Below are 20,659 nucleotides of genomic sequence, written 5' to 3' on the forward strand. Positions count from 1 at the left end.
TTTCATGAATATAACTCACAAACATCAATTTTATGATTGTTCACTTTTACAATAGTCTTACTAATGGCTACTCGCTGTGCTTCAGCAGCAACGTGATAATAAAATATTGTTTTCTTTCAAATACATACACATATATCAATACATATCCATGTAATCATGGATGCTAACATTGATAGTATATGCACATTTGGTGGTACAGTATAAAGTATGAGGCTTATAGTCTTGGTGGCATTACTGTTGAACAGCTCTAGCTCCTAAGTTGTTTCAAGCCAGAACCAATTAGCCACTGAAAAGTACATTTTAAGCTAATGGCTAAGAAACTGAATTTCCGTTAGCAGCATAAATTCCGACTATGAATTTTACACTGTTCATTCAAAACATGTATTTGTGCTGTCTGAAATCCTTGGGCCTGTCTCAATATACGTACTTGTGTGTACTTGGTACAGCTAAATATCCCAGAATGCATTTCGTTCAAAACCCAAACGCGGCAATGGCAGAGGAGCGCGGCTAAAACCTTTTAAATATTACTCTTTCTCTGTCACAAAATAAACTTTTAAGTTATTTTCAAGCGAGAATGTAGCTGTGTAAGCTTCAAATATCTGCTCGATTTATCAAGATATCATATATTTCCAAACGTCTGTTACCCACCAGCTCCATAGCTAGGGAGGTCGAGGATCACTAGAGCCAGCGAGAGTAGCGGACTCCCGGTACATCGTTTCGAACACACACACACACACACACACACACACACACACACACACACACACGCCCGCAGTCTTTCACTACTCAGGTTAAACATGATATATAAGTCTCTTAGATAACTTCGAAATGTTAATTTTTGGTTTATTTCAGTGTTTTATTTGTTCCTGAGTAAATGGGTTTGGCTGAGTTGTAATTCAATTCAGAAGGAAACATTTTCACCGGGAACAAAAACAGCATGTTAATACGTGGAGATTCTGAAGGCTGCTTCAAAATGATCAGATTATATTTTAAATATTTGTTCAGTTCTCCTCCAAACCCCAGCAGCTGTCTGTTGTAACTTTTGAGTGTCTACTAAAGTAAAAATAAAAGCGTTCTAATTTCTCACCTGCTTATTTTTATTAAGGTATACATGTACACTACTTTTATTAATAGGGTAAATCGGTTTGGCGGAGATTAAAGTTAAGCTTCATAACATATTAATCACACTTAAATTAAGAAGGGACGGCAGTAAAAACTCCGGACCTGTGACATCGTCAAGTACGCTGGTGTTCCAATTGTACAAATTGCGAGTCCATACTCGCGTTCTCAGCAAGTCCGGACTCGCCGAGAATGCGAGTAAGGACTCGCGTACTTGAGAAATGAGAAAGGGCCCTTGTCTCCTTACAGTGAAATCTAATTTACATTCTCCCACTGGATATTTAAATAAACCTGTAGCAACATAGGTAAAAAGGTTATGCTATGTCCTTCAATCGAGGAAGCTAGCTTATTGATTGATAAAAAGTCAACCTTTTCACTTCCACAATGTTTGCTTTTACATTGCAAAATTATATTTACAAAAGCTTGGGTTTATTTCACTCATTGTGGTAGTTACCATGAAATGAAGTGATCTTATTGTAAATTTCACCAGCTAAAGTGTTAGTATGAGTGATCAATTAAGACTAGCTACAGAGACAGATCATTTGTTGTTCTGCTAACTGGGCAACTTAACACATGATGAAACATCAAGGCAGTGCTACTGTTCGGTCATACAGATAATAACCAATTATCTCTTCTCCATCGATAGCTTTCGCTGAGCTACAGACAGACATCCATGAACTAACCCAGGAGCTGGATGGAGCTGGGATTCCCTTCCTAGACTATCGGACCTATGCAATGAGAGTTCTTTTCCCTGGGATTGAGGACCATCCTGTGCTCAAGGAGATGGAGGTACGGGTCAGTACACCACCGACCAAACTTGAGACTGAAACAAACTAACAATGTATAATCAGCTACAGTAGAGGCTTTACTAACAAACTAACACCAAACATGGATACATACAGCTGCTGCTTTACTTAAAGTAGTTCACCTAGTTTGACAAAAGTTTGCCATAGAAGTATTCTGAAAGTTCTGTTTATCGGTATTAAAACTGTCCCACTAGCTTTACTGCTGGAAACTTATGTAGCATTATCCCATGACACGTTTCATCAAAGGAAGGACTCTTAAAAAGCCTGAGATGTGACAAGAACTCCAGATGCTGAACACCTTAAAGCAATGACATAACCTATATTTTACCTACTTCGTCTTAATGTATTCAGCTTGTCTCAATGAATGTGAATGAATTTTCAAGAGCCATAGTATCATCATTAGTCGGATCTCAAGGGACAGAAACTCACCTTATTCTTTTGATGTAGATAAAAAGAGTTATACAGTAAGTATTGCTTTGAATTGACTGAAAAAGAATGTTATGTAAGAGATGTTAAAAAAGATGCAGGAAAGGCAAAGGGGAACAAAGCAAAAAGAAAATTAGATTCACAGTTCCTAGGATTGTTGTTGGCATTATAAATCACTGTAAAGTTATTAAATGAACCAGTATATGCAAACTCCTTGCCAGCACAGCCAAATTTAAATAGTGAACCTGATTTATAAAGACGTCTTACCGCTGAGACCAAGGGAAGGAGAATTAATAGTATGTCAACATAAACTACTCCCCTCCAAAACTAAAAACCAGAGAGCCAAGTTTGCAATCAGCAGTATCATTAAGATGTAGAATCTGGTGCCGCTCCATTGGCTTTGATTGGAGCGCTGACTTTTTGGAGTCGAAGAATAATTTGTTTGACCTTTTACAGCTTAATTTAATCGCTCTAATCCAGAACGTTGATTCATATTGTTAGAAATAAAATCCCCCTGGGTGGTGTCATAGCTGCCATTGGTATCTCTTTTTTTATTCCTTTCTGTGATTCACCCCGAGTTATTTTTGAAAGGCAACAATTTTGGCTATGAGCACAGACTATCAATCTGTATTTACAAACTACAGATAATGTTAAATCTGAACGAACAGAGTCCTTAGAGCATCTAGAACAGCAGGAATGTAGTAGTGGGAAATGTACTTTCTTTCTTTTGTTTCCTTCTTTGCTTTCCCTTTGTGTTTCTTTAACAAGACAGTTTAACAAATCTAAATTAGTTCCAAGTCAGAAATTTAATTAGGTTGAAAATCATTTTCTTTTGTCCCAGTGTTATTTGTATTGAAAGAGCAGCCTAACATAGATGTTGATTATCTATATATATATATATATATATATATATATATATATATATATATATATATATATATATATATATATATGTGTGTGTGTGTGTGTGTCTGTATATATATGATTTGAATATATGAAATTTGGTTCAATTTAGGCTTAACAGAGCATTTTATTAAGACACAGCAATGTGTTTCATTATGCCCATGATGGAATTAACAGCCGCTAACTGTTATAATCTCTGGCAGTGAGGTTAGATGAGAGATTTATCTTCATCAGAGCTTAATAAATCCAGGTATTTTGAAGGAAGCAAACCAGATCCAAAATGGAATCAGTTATTGGAACCGAGCCGCTATACAGATTGCAATTTCTGAAAACCCACTTTGCTACTATAAGGGCTAATATTCCAGTGTTTCTATTTTTCACTCATGGACTCTCCAGATCTGGAAGTGAGGCCATGCCAAAACCTGCATTCTTTCTTGTGATTTTCTTTCTCACATTTCTAAATTATAGTGAACATATTGATTGACAAGTTCCTGCCATAGGAGTGTGTAGAGTCCTTTGTTTTCTATATGAGAGCCACTCCTCCCATCGCAATACACCTTGATGACAAAAGTGCTCAGCTTGAGGCTTCTCGCCAACATTTCACCGTAGACCACAGTATAAAAGATGGACAGTGACATCATCTGCTGTTTTCTGAAGTTCCGTTAGGAAGCTTCAAGATGAGCATTTCTGCCGTTGAAGATAGGCAGGTCTGACTGTGAATCGACTTGCTGATTAACTAATGACTTTTCAGTCACAAGTCATTAGACCATGGATAATCCTCCATTTTTATATTTTTTTTAATTTTAACATGTCCCAAAAGTTAGTCCATAAACTCATCAGGAAAGCATTTACCAACATTGTAATCTCTTAATCTGAAGGTTGCCGGTTCGAGCCCCAGCTCCGACGGTCTCGGTTGTTGTGTCCTTGGGCAAGACACTTCACCCGTTGCCTACCGGTGGTGGTCAGAGGGCCCGGTGGCGCCAGTGTCTGGCAGCCTCACCTCTGTCAGTGCGCCCCAGGGCGGCTGTGGCTACAATGTAGCTTGCCATCACCAGTGTGTGAATGGGTGGATGACTGAATGTGTAAAGCGCTTTGGGGTCCTTAAGGACTAGTAAAGCGCTATATAAATACAGGCCATTTACCATTTACCATTAAGGCAGAGGGCTGTGATCCCATGGACCTCTATAGCAGTGTTTCTCAACCTTTTGGAGCCACGGCACATATTTCACATTAGAAAAATCACAAGGCACACCACCAAACAAAAATGTCACAAAGACCATATTGATCATTTCCCCCCGCGCACCAGGTGTAGTGGAATTGGCTCAGGTTGTCTCCATTATACTTTTTTTGCTTTCTTCTGACCATTCGCATGCTAGGGCCTTCATCTGGGTCAAAATTAACACTTTTGACAGTGTTATATGTTTAAAAGTAACCTAGTCAGTTTTGAAGATTAACAATGGCTAACACTGAGCAGTGCTGGTTTTCTAACACTGGAATATTTCTAACATTTTGAGTTATTTTCCAGTGTTAGAAAATTAGCACTGCTCAGTGTTAGCCATTGTTAATCTTCAAAACTGACTAGGTTACTTTTAAACATATAACACTGTCAAAAGTGTTAATTTAACACTCAACAGTGTTGTATTTAACACTCAGAGGTGTGGACCTATATAGACACATTTTGCTGTGAGGATACAATAGCTTCCAGGATCTCAATAGAATATGGAAAATTTTATATTTGTATAAAATTAAGAACTTAACTTTCCCCTGCCGACAGTCTCTCTGAAAGCAGCTGTCCTAATGTGATTTGTATGTGTACGTATGCTCATCACAGTTAGATTTACTCTACATTGTTTTAGGATTACATCACAAACAGAACATGTTTAAACTCTGTTTTCCATAATCCAAAATCCCAAAAGTGTGAGTACACCTTTAACTTTGGGTGTCAGGCAGGCACAGAGGTAAAAGGTGCTTACGTATTTTATTGTTATGTCTAGACTTCCTTCCGTAACCGTCTGTATTGCCCCCAGGGGTTGCCGCTGTAATCCAATGACTTGGGTAAACCAATGCTCCTAGCTTTATTGCACTGCGTGACTGCTCTCACCCTAAGCTTGACAGCCACGTGACACACCTACACACACACATCCAAGCATACACACACAGTCTTGCAGATTTGTGAATCTACAAACCTTAAATCTATCTTGGAAAAATTGGTGAAGACCCTGCCTGCGTAGTATGTACATGCAACTCCATCTGTCTAATCTCATTCTATCTCGCTCACACTCCCTCTTTTTTCCAACACGCACACACATGCGCACACATTGCACTCACCATCCACCCTGGAGGCCGAGAATCTCATTTAGCACTTTACAGAGAGGCCCAGACACTTTATTATTGCATGTCGGAGGAGAGAAAGAATAGATGTTACAGTGGTACAAAAGGATGACGACAGAAAGTAGGAGAGAGAGGGGGAGTGGTAGATGTGATGTGTGTGTGTGTGTGTGTGTGCAAGGATGACACACAAAACCAAGGAGAGAGGGAGAAATTAAAACAAGAGAGAGAGTGAGAGAGAGAGAGAGAGAGAGAGACACCAATGATATGAAACAGTCAAAAATAAGTGCGAGAGAGAGAATTAAAGCGATGAGGAAGATGGAGCGAGTGAGCGTCAGAAAGGCATCTTCAGGGGGTTTCGCGTGTTGTTGATAAGTAGTGACAGGTGCCAGCCAGTGGAACAAGCAGGGTGCACCTCTGTACCCAACCCTGACACACACACACACACATACGCAATGCTGCTATGCCCTAATGCTTCATCCTTCCTTCTACTCCTCTCCATCTTTTCCCTCCCGCTCTGTTTGACAGAGGACTCCCTCTCATGCTCGGCTGGTTCAGGCTGGTCTGATTAGACTTTCGACATTCTAAGAAAGTTCCTTAAACTGATAAAAAGCCAGAGTTCCCCATGTGACAGCGGGTTATTAAAAGATTCAGTTAAGGGCGTTTAAGTAGTATAACACATTCACCCCACTAGCAGGTGTGATTATACCAAACAAGTAGAGTTTAACCGCTAACATCGCAGACAGAGATAACGTGTGAGATGGCTAAAGCTCAGGACCGTAAATTCAAATTCTCGTCTTATCCATATTCAACTGGAGGATGCTTTGAGCCACGCGCACACACCCCAGACCCCGATGTCAAGAAGACAATCGTGTCAAAATTGTCCGCTGAAATCATCTGAAGTGGAACACGCCGCACGGCAGCACAGCAGGAGAGGAGAGTAGCCAATCAGTCTTACCTCGCTGTTTAACAAGCCAGTCTGAGCTCATCATATGTCTGCTTGCAGACGTGTTCGGAATCTCTCTTTGCCCAGAGTGAGTCATAGATTCATTACTTGTACTGTGCGTATCGCAATCTTTTGTGATATTGTTTAAGGAATCCAAAGCTTGAGGAGTCCTATTATGCTTATTGGTGATTGTATGTTTTCCTTTTTGGACTACTAGAGCAGCTTTCAGTGTTTCACAATTCAAAAATAGCCCCTGAGTACATTCACTGTCTGAAACAAGCTGTTTCAGCACCCCTTCCCTTTTAAGCCAGCTGCTTTGTGATCAACACAAGACTTAAATAGTAGGTTCGGGGAGCTTCTGTGCTCACAGCCAGCGCTATGTTCCTGGGACCATATAAGGAATATTCACTGATATCATACAGACCTACTAATTTTAAAAAGTCTTGGAATCAGAGCAGCCTGAAGCCTGAGCCTTTGCCTCACCGCTATTACTTTCACATACCTCTGACCTCATTATTTGAAGTGACCTCTCATGAAGCAGCCCTTTAACCCTGTCTACAACACCCAACATCTCCAGGTCCCTGCCAATGTTGAGAAGGCGCTCACCCTGTTCGGCCAGCTGCTGACAAAGAAGCACTTCCTGCTGACGTTCATACGAACCCTGGAGGCCCAGAGGTTTGTCATTATTTACTCGTATATTTCATAAGTGTTCTTCATTTTTAGTAATATGGTGGGAACGTGTGCTTTTACAAACATGAATGCATCAAGAAAAAAAGAAAAGAAAAGCAAAGGTATGTTTATGAAAGCAGTAACACATTTTAGGAGCTCTACAGTTACTGTAAGGCACTTAGCCAAATGTTTTATGACTAAACAGAGTTTAATTAAGATAAAATGTGCATTAATATTTAAATGAATTGCTATGAGGTTAACGGCGCGTACGTATTTCCAGGAACAATTCAGATGGGGCCAAACAAAAACAAGGTCAATCACTTGTAAAGGATCCTTTTTTAAAACATTGAATGTATTTGTAGGTCATTTTCGATGCGGGATCGAGGCAATGTGGCGTCTCTGATCATGACGGCCCTGCAGGGGGAGATGGAGTATGCCACCGGGGTCCTGAAACAGCTGTTATCCGACCTGATAGACAGAAACCTGGAGAGCAAAAACCATCCCAAACTGCTGCTAAGGAGGTGAGGAAGTAAAGCCAGCATAAACATATTATTTAAAAAGGGATATCTCTTTAATGTTTCTGTTGTCTTTTGTCTAATTTTACTTTTTCATTTCAAGTATTACTTTATATCAAACTTTGACTGCAAATGGACCGGATCTATATTTCTGCTCACTTTGCTCATTAAAATCATCATCATCTTCCAGAAAAGCAATATTAGCATAACGGACAGTTATGCTAATATTAAGTGTTCAGTTTTGACAGTCCACCTTCTGAAAGCTGGAAATCAGCAGAATATCACAGGTTAACGTCTTAACCTGCAGGAAATCGTAGTTTTTAACCAGTCATGGTTAGCTAGCTTTATACACTCACACACCACTTTATTAATGCTGACATGTAATTCTCACAAATATCTGATCACATGGATCAGCTCAGAGCGCTTAGGCATGTAGACATGGGCGAGACGACCTGCAGAAGTTCAAAGTGAGCATCAGAATGTGGAGGAAAGGTGATTGTGAGTTTGAGAAACTGCTGATTTGCTGGGACTTTCCAACACAAGCATCTCTCGGGTTTGCAGAGAACAGTCCAAAAGCAAGAAAATATTCAGTGAGCGGCAGTTCTCTGGGTGTACCAGATGTATGTGCAAGTTCTTTATCAAAATGGTGATATTTTTCATTCTGAAATAGAACTACTGCGATCCACGAATGTTCATGGGCTGTTTTACAAAAACGCATGATTCATTTTTGATTAAGATGCTAAATGACAGATATTTACTTGCATTCTTAAACAGAAAATCAGTTTCAGCGGTTAAACTTTATGCTTGATTCTCAGAGAAGTTTCAGTGTGTCGGCTCAAATTTGGGTACAAAGATGTGAATTGAGTAGTTTTCAATTTTAAACGAGTTTTTCGCAAATTTCTCAAATATTTGTGTTTTCTTGTTTCCGTGACAGATGCTCTAATCAATTTGATAAGCACTCTATTGTCTACGGGGATATACTTTTATTTTGTTAAAACGGTTTTAGGAAAGACTTATCACAAAAATCCTCATGTCCATGTCAGTTTTTTCGGATAATTCTTTGGAAATCAAGAGCAGCTCCTTCACTCCAACCAGACTTAAATACTGTTTTTGTAATGAGTACCATATGATGTCATTCTTTCTGCAGAGAGTTCAAATGTACAGCAAATACAAAAATGCTGCCAAAGCACAAAAACACAAGGGAAACAGAAAAAATGCCACAAAAGAAACAAATGGAAGTTTTTCGGAAGACAATAATGTGACGGACCAGCTGCGGAAGTGAAAAGCTAACAGAAAGCATCTTAAAGGCTTATAGGATCTACGATACTGTATCAATATTATATAATGCGAACAACCTTTTTATCGCCGTCACGACGAGATGAATCCTCCTCCTCTTTGAAGTGTGTCTCTCTGCGATCCTTTTGCTTTCTGTCACTTCTGCAGCTGTTCCGTCACATTTTTGTGTCCCCAAAACACTTCTGTCGTGTTTTATAAAATGTTTTTTTCATTGTGTTTTATTTAACTTCCGTTGTGTTTCACATCCTTTTGCAGCGTGTTTCTGTTTGCTGCTGTTTTCTTAAGTTGCAGTACAGATTTGAAAAATTTCCATGTGATTTTGTCACAATGTAATAATGTAACACGTCAACTTTAATGGACTCTGGTGAAATGAACTTGATTGACATTCATTTACACTGAGTATATTTTTCTTTAACGATTACTTATTTGAATAAATAAACCTTTAATAAAAGAATTGCTTCATGTTTATGAGGGCTGAGAATCTTTTCTTTTATCAGAGATATCAGAGCTCTGTTGGTCTGTTGTTGTTTCCTTTAAACGTCTCTTTTCAAGCATCATGTTTCTGCCTTCTTTTCTCTGTTTGCATCAGAACCGAGTCTGTCGCTGAGAAGATGCTGACCAACTGGTTCACATTCCTCTTGTATAAGTTCCTAAAGGTAAGGAACGATCACTCGCATTAATAGTCTTAATTTAACGCTCCCGACTTGTATTAATTCTTTATTCCATTTACCTCAGTGTGTTTTTATTTAAAAGCTTTTCTTGTTTGGCCTTCATGTTTTCTTCCCTCAGCAGTGCAGAACACATAAGAGTAAATCATCAAAGCCTCTAAGCAGCACCCTTTTCTTCTCTGTTTTTAATGACTTTTTTTTCTTTAGGTAAGCCCACAGATCTTCTCCCCTCACGTAATTTTACTCGTGTAGCTGACACATCCTCTCCACTGATCTTTTCTGTTGTTCTTTTAGCTCACATCTTCTCTTCCTCTGATCTCCCTTTCATCTGCCTCGTTTCTTGTTGTCATTGCTCCACTGTCAGTCTCCTTTCTGCCTTGAGGTCGTTCGCCTCACCAGGGGGCGGGACGTCGGTCGCGTTGTCCTCGCGCGTCGCCCTTTCCCTTTATCTTCTCCCGTCCGTCATCCCCTACTCTCGCTATTGCACAGCCGAGTGAGGCGATTTTCTTTTTTTCTTTAATGCTTCTCTCGTCCTTCTCATTGGGTTTCCCCTTCTCCTTTCCACACTTTAATTACATACGGAAAGACTTGGAGCTGTCCTCATATGCCAGTATAATCCTAATCATATTAAGAGTGCAATGTGATAATTATTGGAGTCACAGCAGAAAAGAAAGTTGAGTAATTTTGGGAAAGAGAGGGTGGACTGTGTAGAAGACTGTGTTAAATTGCGCATTAATCTCATTGTGATTAATCAATAACTGGAATATTACAGGAATAAGTCCTTAAATTCTACCAAAACAAACAACCGTAATTACCTAAACTGCTTTCATTGTCATCATTATTAATATTATTTTTATTTCTATAAAATCTCTAAATCTGGAAACTAATAAATACACAGCATTCAGTGCAATGTAGGAATGTGAGCCTCTTCCTCTCCCTGTACAGCCAGAGCCGTCATCATACCCCTAAAATGTAAATGTCAGGATACAATTAGGCAGCCCTAATGAAGGCAGCGTGCAGAGTAAAGGCAAATTTCATAGACAAGCATGCAGCGGCCGAGCAACGGAGGCAGAAAGCCGAAGCGTAATGCTGTAATGTATGCTCGCTCTGTCTCGTTAGCAGCTGCCCACCTAATTGGCCCAGATGCTAACGAGCTTCTTAAAGCGTGCAGCAATGGAATGACGGAGAGAAGAGGGGAGGGAGAGGTCAGAGATGGGCATCGGAGGTGGCGGAGAGAGGGGAGATGAATGGAGGTTGCGGGTGACAATTAGGAGTTAGGAAAATAGAGAGGTGAAGAGAAAGGAGCAAGGAGTTAAAGAGAAAGGCAGGGCAAAGATGTGAAAAGAGGGCAGAGAAAGGGGAAAGCAATGAAAAATAAGGATGACAGGAAGCAGGAGCAATTTTTTGAAGTGCAAGTGAATAAAATGAGGAGAAAATTGTAAAAGAAAGTTTAAAAAAAAAAAGCTGAGAAAATTGGGAGTAAAGAATACAGATGTTGCTGACTGATAATTTAGTTTCCTAATTTGCCCAAGTTAGACGCAAAAAATCTGACCTATCTTATCAGTCAGAAAACAGTTTAATTTTAGAACAAGCTAATGAACTAAGTTAAGCAATAACCATTATGTGTGTATTTAAGACCGGTTTGATGCTATGAATCACATCCTTCTATAAAAAGTCTTCCAAATATCGCCAAAACGTGGAACCACGCATAAAATCCCACACACTCCATGTCACATCAGTTTGCAAAGCATGGCTAACGTTAGCGACACTAGCACAAGCAGAACATGATGGCCCTTTGCTCACACTGAGTGGTTATATTCTAGCTTGCTTTGTCACAGCCTTCATGCTGAGGTGGATTTTTTTAGATTGAAGTACTGCAGAACCACGCTGGTTTGCACGATTGTCGTCTGTCGTACTTGTTGAAACCTTTTTGTAACACTGAGAGAATGATGCGGGCTTCTGACTTTAAAGGTACAGTGTGGTAAATATGACCACTAGGTGTCAGTAGTTCACAGATTGCCGTCAACTGAATTTCAAGTACCTCCCAGTTCAAGTACACAATCAGTTAGTCGACTGTTTATGTCAGATGTTATTACGTGTCCTCGTTTCTGGAGGAGGCTGTAAAACTTTGTAATAGGACTCTGATACGAATTCTGTCTGATGACAGCGATGCTGATCCGAGTTGTTGAGGATATTCTGAACTTTTCTGTTGATAAGCGCTGCTGTTTTTGCTGCTGTTAGTGGCTGTTAGTGGGATAGATCTAGCATTGGTGGACTTTGACACTCAATCAACATAAGCAACTGTTGTTGTTTTAGCTGGCTAGTTGGCAACTGTTTGGAGAAGGGAGGGTCACATGTTTAATCTGCTGACAGTAAATAATTGTGACAGTACTGGGAATAACTAAGGATGTTTATTCGTATTTCCATGTATTAATGCTCTGACTTCAGTTTAAGAAGCTTGATGTGTGGCATTTTATCCAGATGCAGGTCCCGTTGTCTCTTTCGCTTCTTTGGTGAAAGGGACGCCTCTCAGATGATAAAACATAGGTACGATCCTTCATTTCTTGAGTTTGAAGGTGCAGACGCTGATTAAAACACCTACAGGTTCTCTTCGCCTCCACCTTTGGTGTACTACATATGTGGCCACAAAAAAACACAATTAGGTGGAACGGCGATGGCCATTTTAGCCACTGTATTGAAGACAAACCTCCTATTCCTTTTATTTTTTACATTGGACTTTGCAATGTAATGTGTGAATATATATGAGGGAAATAGATGAAAAAGTAAAGAAGGAAGATGGTGTAAGAATAAAGAACTGAGGATTTTTATTATGGTGGAAAAGAAGGAAAAAAGGACGCAAGGGAGGAATGCACGCGCTAGAAAGAAAAAGCGAGTTGTTAAGTGTGCTTGAAGGTGAGATGGATAAATTAGTACTTTCCCCTGCTCTCAGCTGGACCTCATGCATCTCTAGCAGACGCACACGCGCACACAGTCTGAAGTGTCTCCCTGAGCACTGCGCGGTCGATCATTAAACTCTCGTCAGGATGAGTATTGGCTGTGATGTGTCCTTTCTCTCTCCTCTAAACTGCCGCTACTTCATTCGCAAGTGTTTTTCCTTGGGCCCAAGTGATGACTAATGACACTATTGATTGGCAAGTGTCTTTGATGGAGCGGAGAGTGGGCAACATATTTATAACATCTATGTCTGGTCGCATAAGCTCGGCTCCGAGAGAAGGCTGAAAAGATTTACGTAACGCTGCTTTCAGCCTCCCTCTGGAACAAAAAAAAGGAAAGATGTTTACATAACACCACTGTGTCCTTCACATCTTGAGACGTCATTCCGGGTAGGTCTGAAATTTCATCTCGTTCGTTTACAGATCATTGACAGTGTTAGAAATTGCCAGGATTTGTTAAAGAAAGCCAGAAATTCAATCACTAGTAACTAATTTAACTAAAGTTATTTTTTTTTTGATGATGATGATGATGATGTGTGTTTTGCATAATTGAGGAAACTCTAAAAGTTGCTTTTTTGATTTCACGCTGTAAACATTTTGAGGCATTCTTTATTCAGAGGTAGAAAATACGGGAAGAACCGTATGACAACAAAGGAGGGAGAAAAGCAGCTGCCGCACCTAATTTATCGCCTCTGACTGCTCACCACGGCACAGAAAATTGCATCTGAATTTGAACGTCTGGGGAAACCAAATGTAAAATCCTTGGTGCCGTTTTATCGGACGCACACGGACAGATAGGCTATAAAGGGGGGAGTGAGAGGGAAACGTGACTGTGAAGAATTCTTTTTCATGCAGTTTTCCAGCCATGTCAGTCGCCGGTCAGCACGGTCCGTGATGCATTAACTTGGATGTTACTCTGCACACAGTTACAGAAATATTCCATCTCCAGTTTGAGCAAATGAATCCTGTTTTTTTTTTTTTTTAAGTTTTCACCGTCAAGCTCTTTAATTATTCATGTATTTTGTCACCCTCTTCTTGAAAGATGAATGGATAAGTCACGATTCCAAAAGTGTTCATTAGGTACACCTTTTCAACTGCTCATTAACACAAATATTTAATCAGCTAGTCACACAGTAGACTAAACTGCTGAAGTTCAAAGAGAGCATCAGAAGGAGGAAGAAAAGTGAGTTTGACGTAGTTGTTGGTGCCACACAACCATCTCAGGTCCAGAATGATCCACCTGATCAGTCCACTCAACCCAAATGTCTGGGATTTGGTGGAATAGAAGATTTCCCACCATGGATGTATTCTGTGTGATGCTGTCATGTCAGCATGGGCCAAAATCTCTGAGGAATGTTGAATGTATGCCACAAAGGATTGAGGCTGTTCTGTAGGCCAAAAAACCCCAACAACCCACTACTGGGAATGTGTATCTAATGAAGTGGCCACTGAGCGTAAATTCTACCCAGTTTTTGTTGTTTTTAATTGCTCTCCAGACACTTGCAAAAACACACACTTACCTCATTTACTCATTTATGTGAGCGCCTTACTACACACAGCATTTTGCATCGCTGTTATTAATTTACACATTTAAGTATTCCCAGTGTCTTCAGAGTAGCAAACGTTCTTAGGAACCAGATTTAAATTGAATCACTGTGTTTATTAAGTTCTGTTAGGGGTTTTGTTTATTTTCATTTTAAATTTTGGGGGGATTTTTGAATTATTGGGCGGTTTTCCCTCTTTAGGACTGTTTCTGACATAAAAGAGAAAAATCGCGCTGTGTTTGATCTCCAGATAACTCGTCTGTTTCTGCCTCGTCTCTCGCCAGGAGTGTGCCGGGGAGCCTCTTTTCATGCTTTACTGTGCCATCAAGCAGCAGATGGAGAAGGGACCCATCGACGCCATCACAGGAGAAGCCCGCTACTCCCTTAGTGAGGACAAGCTCATCAGACAACAGATTGACTACAAAACACTGGTCAGTAAACTCGCTGTGTCTCGAGGCCCGTTTTATCTGCTCGGGACCGAATCATTCGATTTGTTAAGTTTTAGTCACATGAGAGTCTAAACAGTCAGCTGCTGAAATGCGGGTTGTTAAAGCGTGCGGTGCATTTGGAGGGAGTTGGCCGTGGACCGTCCCATTTGCTGCCCAGTGTTAACAAAACAGGTCTAGCTTGGAAACATGCAGGCAAACCTACTCATCAGCGGGGTCTGCTACAGTTGTTTTGGTCCGCTCCCAAGTGCGAATGCCGAGTTATTATGTTCTCAAACTGCCTAAATAGACGAGGGATGTGTCCAGGTTTGAAAATGAGCTGCTGTAAACAAACTGGGTGCGAGAGTGATGCTGGACAACCTGAACAACCATTTACACCATTCAACTAACCAGTGCTCATTGTTTGCAGCGTTCTTGACATATTCCTGATAAAGCCTAATTTCTTTTGTCTTTTCCATTTTTCTTCCATTTTTATGCTTTTTTTTTTAAATGTTTCCAGACGCTGCACTGTGTAAATCCAGAGAATGAGAACGCCCCGGAGGTGACAGTCAAGTGTCTCAACTGCGACACTATCACTCAGGTCAAAGAGAAGCTGCTCGATGCCGTGTACAAAGGCAGCCCCTATTCGCAAAGGCCAAAGGCTTCTGATATGGACCTGGGTAAGACATGCAGGACTGTATGTGCAGGCTTAATGAGATAAAATCAAATAAAAGCAGATTCATTTGTTTTTTTCCAGTCATTTTGTTTAGACGTCTGCAATAAGAATTGCATAAATCCAGTAGTCGGGTGAGATCAGTGCACTGTAGCTCATTGTCCCATTTTAGCTTTAATGAACATACTACATTCAGCGATGCCTTTAAGCCCAGATTGCCATGACGTTAATCTGAAAAACTTTTTTGATGACTTAAAAGCATTAGAAAAGTCTAGAAACCCATATATATGTATGTAATATATGTGTATAATTTAAATATACATTCAATTCAATTTTATTTATACAGCCCCAAATCACAACAACAGTCACCTCAAGGCGCTTTATATTGTAAGGTAGACCCTACAATAATACATACAGAGAAAAACCCCGTATGAGCAAGCACTTTGGCGACTGTGGGAAGGAAAAATTCCCTTTTAACAGGAAGAAACCTCCAGCAACACCATGCTCAGGGCGGGGCAGGGCCATCTGCTGTGAACGGTTGGAGTAAGAGAAGAAAGACAGGATAAAAGACATGCATAGATCAGATCTTAATGGGCAAAAACTGATATCTGTATCAATATGGACTTAGTGATGTGTTAGGAATGAAAGGATGCCACATTGTTTGATGGAAATAAAAGTGATCCAGCAGGCTTGTCCATTTTGCCGAAACTTAAAATGACTAACTCAGTAGTTAGTATGGCCCGCACATTCTTGTATGCATACCTCACAACTAAGAAGTTTAACTTACTTGATGCAGCTCTCTGATTAAAATGTGTTTCTTTAATTATTATTATTATTATTTTTGGTGTGACAGCAGTTTATCCATCCAACAGATTAAAATATCTCGAGCTTTTACCATAAAGAACCCTGCTCTCATTTTAGCCCCTCCCTCAGTGACTCGGGTTGCTGCTAACGTTGCTTGCTTGCTGCACGATACTGCAGAGTAAGCATGCGGCATCATTATCTGGACTTTTAATGTTGCAAATAGCCACTCAGTAAGAAAAACCAATAAGCTTAAAGAGAATAAACTGCTCTGTGGAAATGAGGCAAACGACAGAGTATCAATTCTCTGTTGTTCTCGGGAATGTTAAGTCCAGGGACTTTTCTCACATTGGATACAGGCTTTTGATCAATTGTTAGTTGCTTTAATGTAATTTTGCAGTGTAAAATTTAATAAACCTACTAACTACCTCTTTTACATTGAAGATATAAAAAACACAAATGCAAAATGATGGCAAGTGATACACAGTTTCATGACACACACATGCAATTTGTGTTTGTGCTTTTTGCCATCAACTCGGCTTTCCTCTTTTCAAAGAATGGCGTCAAGGTCGGATAGCCAGAATCATCCTGCAGGATGAAGATGTCACAACTAAGATTGACAACGACTGGAAAAGACTCAACACGCTGGCTCACTATCAGGTACACGAGCACAAAGCAGGACAGACGTCAAGAGCCAGCTACTCAGCAAGAGTAATACACTGAATATTTTGGTGGTGTGTGTGTGTATTGTTTTTGTTGTGCAGGTAACAGATGGTTCAGTGATTGCCCTGGTGCCAAAGCAGAACTCTGCCTACAACATCTCCAACTCCTCCACCTTCACCAAAAGCCTCAGCAGATACGGTACGGCTCCCATTCCCATCGTGCCTCGATCCTGTTTAAATCAGTCTGTCAATGATCCCCATTTCTCTGACCGCTCGCCTCCCCTCAGAGCCTCTAACTCGCTTTCATTCAGTCGTTGTCTTTGTTTGTCATGGCCATGATTGGGGTACTTTTTTTTTTTCTTTTTTTTTTTTACCTCCATCTGAGTGAATGGCAATCCTTTTTATCCACTGCCATCAGCGCAGGCCAAGGCTATTCCACGGCTATTTCCAAGCAGTCCTTAAATGACAGGCATTAAAGTAGACACCTCGATCCCCAGCTGACAGAGTGAAAAAGAGATGGAGAGAGAGAGCGAGAGGACACGTAGCAGTCAGATAGACAGAGCCCCAGCAACAGTATGGTATTTTCCACTGGAAAATTAAACCATTTAGAGGATAAATTACTCTGAGGTGAGAAAAAAAACTGACCCCTCATCTGATGCTGAGTGGGTATTAACCCTCACACATGCACAGCTGCTATCATTGCCGCTGATCTGCTGTAGCCCCAAATCAGTGTGGCTGTTCTCCAAAAACGCCTGTGCCAAAAAATGAAATGTTTAGGTTAGAATTTGAATTTTTTATTTTTTTGTGTGTGTTTTATATGGAAATGGAAAATTGACATGCTAGTTTTTCTGCTGAATGCCGACTCTGATGTCAATTGCGCGACCTGAAAATAGTGGAAAAGTCAGATGTGTCCTTTTTCCCTCAAATGTAGCATTCAGAAAAAATAGTGCTGGTCAAAGTGTTTATTTTCAATGACAGCTGTTCTCAAACTGTATTTCTAGCATACCTCATGCCAAAATGAAAAAGCTAAAAAAGATTCATGCCCAACTCCCAACAATTATTTTATTGAGCATCAGCAAACTTCTTCTTATTTAATATGAAGCATTCATTGTATTTATTCATACTTCGTATTTACTTCATATATTTCACCTGGCTGTCATGACAACTTATCCAAGATGTAACCCTTTTACGTCACATCAAAAAAAGTGGTCCCAGTTTGGAGCCTGGTGGGACGCCTATTTTGTATGTTTGAAAGGTTAATATATTATTAACTTAAACACACTATTGTCAGGATTCCACACGTTGTTTAAACTGACTCTTTATCTGAAATTGTATTTTATGCTTTTAAGGCAAATAAATAGCAGTAGAAAACTGCTGCCTGTTTACACACCAGCATTCTGTCTCCTTGGAGTCATATTTCTTGCCACCTGATGAATGCATGTCCAATATTCACCCTCCTTGCAGCTCAGAGTCTTCACCTGCTGATAGAAATATTTGACCTTTAACTTCTAAATCCAGTACTATTCAAAGCTACATGTTGGCAGGTGTAGAAATGTGTTTTTTGCAGGGCATTTTTACAGCATCTGCTAGAGAAAATCAACACAACCACAAAACTTGATAAGCTGATAGATATTACCGAGGGTTTAACAGCACAAGTGGCCCATATTATATGCAAGTAGACGTATGATTAACTGAAATATGGGAGTACCGACTAAAAATTCTTTCTCACTGCAAATATGCCAGTTTCTATTGATTCTACTTGGAACAAAATAAATGGTTTAATCAGTGCATCACACAACACCTACACTGTTTGAGAATGGCATTATTGAGGACCTGTTTCATTTCTGAACCTCTCTTGTAGTGAACTATCTCACACTGCTGCAAGGCTCCAGCTATTTTGCTCCACTGTGAAAAAAAGTTTGGTTAAAAAGTCTCTTTGACTGTGTCCCTTTTGTTTGTTATTATGATCCTGTTGGTGTGCCTCGTGCATGAATGTGTGCATGTAGCGGGGTGTTATTAGAACAGGCAAAATTGTTGGCCACCAATGGTCATGATGAGCTTGGAATCAAAGCCACTCAGCACCCCACTGGCAAAAGCAACAGCAGCGCTCTACACCATCCCACTCAGCCTCATTCACTCTTCTATCCCATGCACTCCCATTACTCTCCATTTCACCCCTCTCTCCTGACCTTTTTGACTCTCCGTCCATTTCGCTCGCCCACTCCCCCTTTTTTTTCCCGTCACCCCCCTCCACCCTCCCCATATATTTACTTCTCCTCTATCATCCACACTCCTTACTGTCCTTTCACCAAGCATGTGGATGGTTACACACATTAGCATCTTTGGTCTCGCCACCTCTTCTCTCCAGTCCAGCTTTCTACCCCAGAAACAAGAGATATTCAGCAGATATTGTGCACCTTACCTCCCTGGCACATTCCCTCCCCCCATCCTACATGAAATAGTCACAGATTTCTTCTTGCTTTATTCCAATCATGACACTCTCACAATGAATAATGAACCAGACACAGATGGTAGAGATTCTGGGTCAGTTAAACCATTTTTGAGTATTTTCAGTAATTCTACAATAATTCTGTTTTTGTCTCATTTAGAGAGTATGCTGAGGACGGCCAGTAGTCCAGACAGCCTACGTTCTCGAACGCCCATGATCACCCCCGATCTGGAGAGCGGAACCAAACTGTGGCACCTGGTGAAAAACCACGACCACTCAGACCAGAGGGAGGGCGACCGGGGAAGCAAGATGGTCTCTGAGATCTACCTGACCAGGCTGCTGGCTACAAAAGTAAGGGGCAGGGGTGTAAACAGCACTCTCTTCTTTTTTATATATATATTGATTCTAGTCAGAGTGGAAAAACCTCTTAAACAGCACTTGAAACCATCAGGGGGACACTAAAACCTAATAGTAAAACTCTTCTTCAGCATTTTCAGCTCTTTCGTGCAGAGTGATTCACCTCACCTATTTAAAAGGAGAGGAAGCTTCTAATACAGAGTGTCCCCACATCTTTGAGGGGTCTTTATCTTTATCAAATTACATCATCACAGACATTGATGAGAATATTTATGCAACTAGCAATTGGTTTGTCATCACAGGAGATCAGGTCAAAGACCCACTACATTCACAGATTGAAACTTCACAGAACAGACCCACAAGGTAGAAAATTAGAAGGCTTTTTGCAAGCCCACGCAGGAGACAAGGGTTGGCGAGGGGATGAATACTTATATCAGTGTCTGGAGGCACTGAGAACCCAGTATACAGCCACTCTTGTTACACACATAATGAGTAAGAACATATACTCCAAAAGTGTAAATATGCTTTGGGTCTGGGGATACAGTAAAGAGTAAAATCTGAGACATTACACAGCCTGTGCAGACAGATGGATTTATTAAGATAGGAGCTTATCTGTTCCAGTAGAGAATAGACAGACAACAAGGGGGGAAAACACAGCTGAAATGCTTTCTGTGTAGACAAAACATAACGCCGGGCTGAACAGATGGTCCCCAGTTCAGTCTTAGAGAAGTTGAGCCGAAGGTAGCCATCCATCATGGTGTTTGGGTGGGCTGAGGTGTGCTGTGAGACAGCTCGTTAGGAAGGTACAATAGCTGGGTATCGTCAGACAAGAGTAGGGGGACCAAGCACCCATCCTTGTGGTACGCCAGTGGAAGGAAAGTGACAGGACACAGATAGAAGTGCAGTTTCAGTGGTTGGTTTTGTTTTCCGAGAAGAATTTTGGTAGAAAATTAGTAGGCATGTATGTAGTCCCTCTCTTTAAGTGTTAATAACTCTGTCTGAGTCTTTACATTGGGCGAGATTGCTTCAAAGCCTTTATTGTACATGAAGCAAGTGAAATGTACTGACTAAATGTGTTACCGGTGAAGCTAAACATACTCGTAACCATTCCCTCCATC

The 20,659-nt window shown here is 40.5% G+C and overlaps 1 protein-coding gene across 2 annotated transcripts in view; it reads left to right on the top strand.

The window, feature by feature from the left end:
- LOC147305288 (plexin-A1-like) overlaps nucleotides 1-20,659 on the top strand; it is a 317,652-nt gene that overhangs the window by 281,820 nt on the left and 15,173 nt on the right. Inside the window, exons 21-29 of one of the 2 annotated variants that reach the window (XM_086277276.1) lie at nucleotides 1,766-1,914; nucleotides 7,106-7,203; nucleotides 7,560-7,718; nucleotides 9,598-9,664; nucleotides 14,459-14,605; nucleotides 15,120-15,279; nucleotides 16,630-16,733; nucleotides 16,838-16,934; nucleotides 19,345-19,535. In XM_086277276.1, coding sequence (XP_086133402.1) covers nucleotides 1,766-1,914; nucleotides 7,106-7,203; nucleotides 7,560-7,718; nucleotides 9,598-9,664; nucleotides 14,459-14,605; nucleotides 15,120-15,279; nucleotides 16,630-16,733; nucleotides 16,838-16,934; nucleotides 19,345-19,535 — 1,172 coding nt within the window. The remainder of the gene's footprint in view (nucleotides 1-1,765; nucleotides 1,915-7,105; nucleotides 7,204-7,559; nucleotides 7,719-9,597; nucleotides 9,665-14,458; nucleotides 14,606-15,119; nucleotides 15,280-16,629; nucleotides 16,734-16,837; nucleotides 16,935-19,344; nucleotides 19,536-20,659) is intronic. The other variant, XM_086277277.1, reaches the window with a different exon arrangement.

This window comes from Aulonocara sp. 'chitande type north' Nkhata Bay, linkage group LG20 (assembly GCF_057382095.1).
Source record: "Aulonocara sp. 'chitande type north' Nkhata Bay isolate Kocher_YH1m ecotype deep benthic linkage group LG20, A_spYH_male_GT1.1, whole genome shotgun sequence".
Lineage (NCBI taxonomy): Eukaryota > Metazoa > Chordata > Actinopteri > Cichliformes > Cichlidae > Aulonocara > Aulonocara sp. 'chitande type north' Nkhata Bay.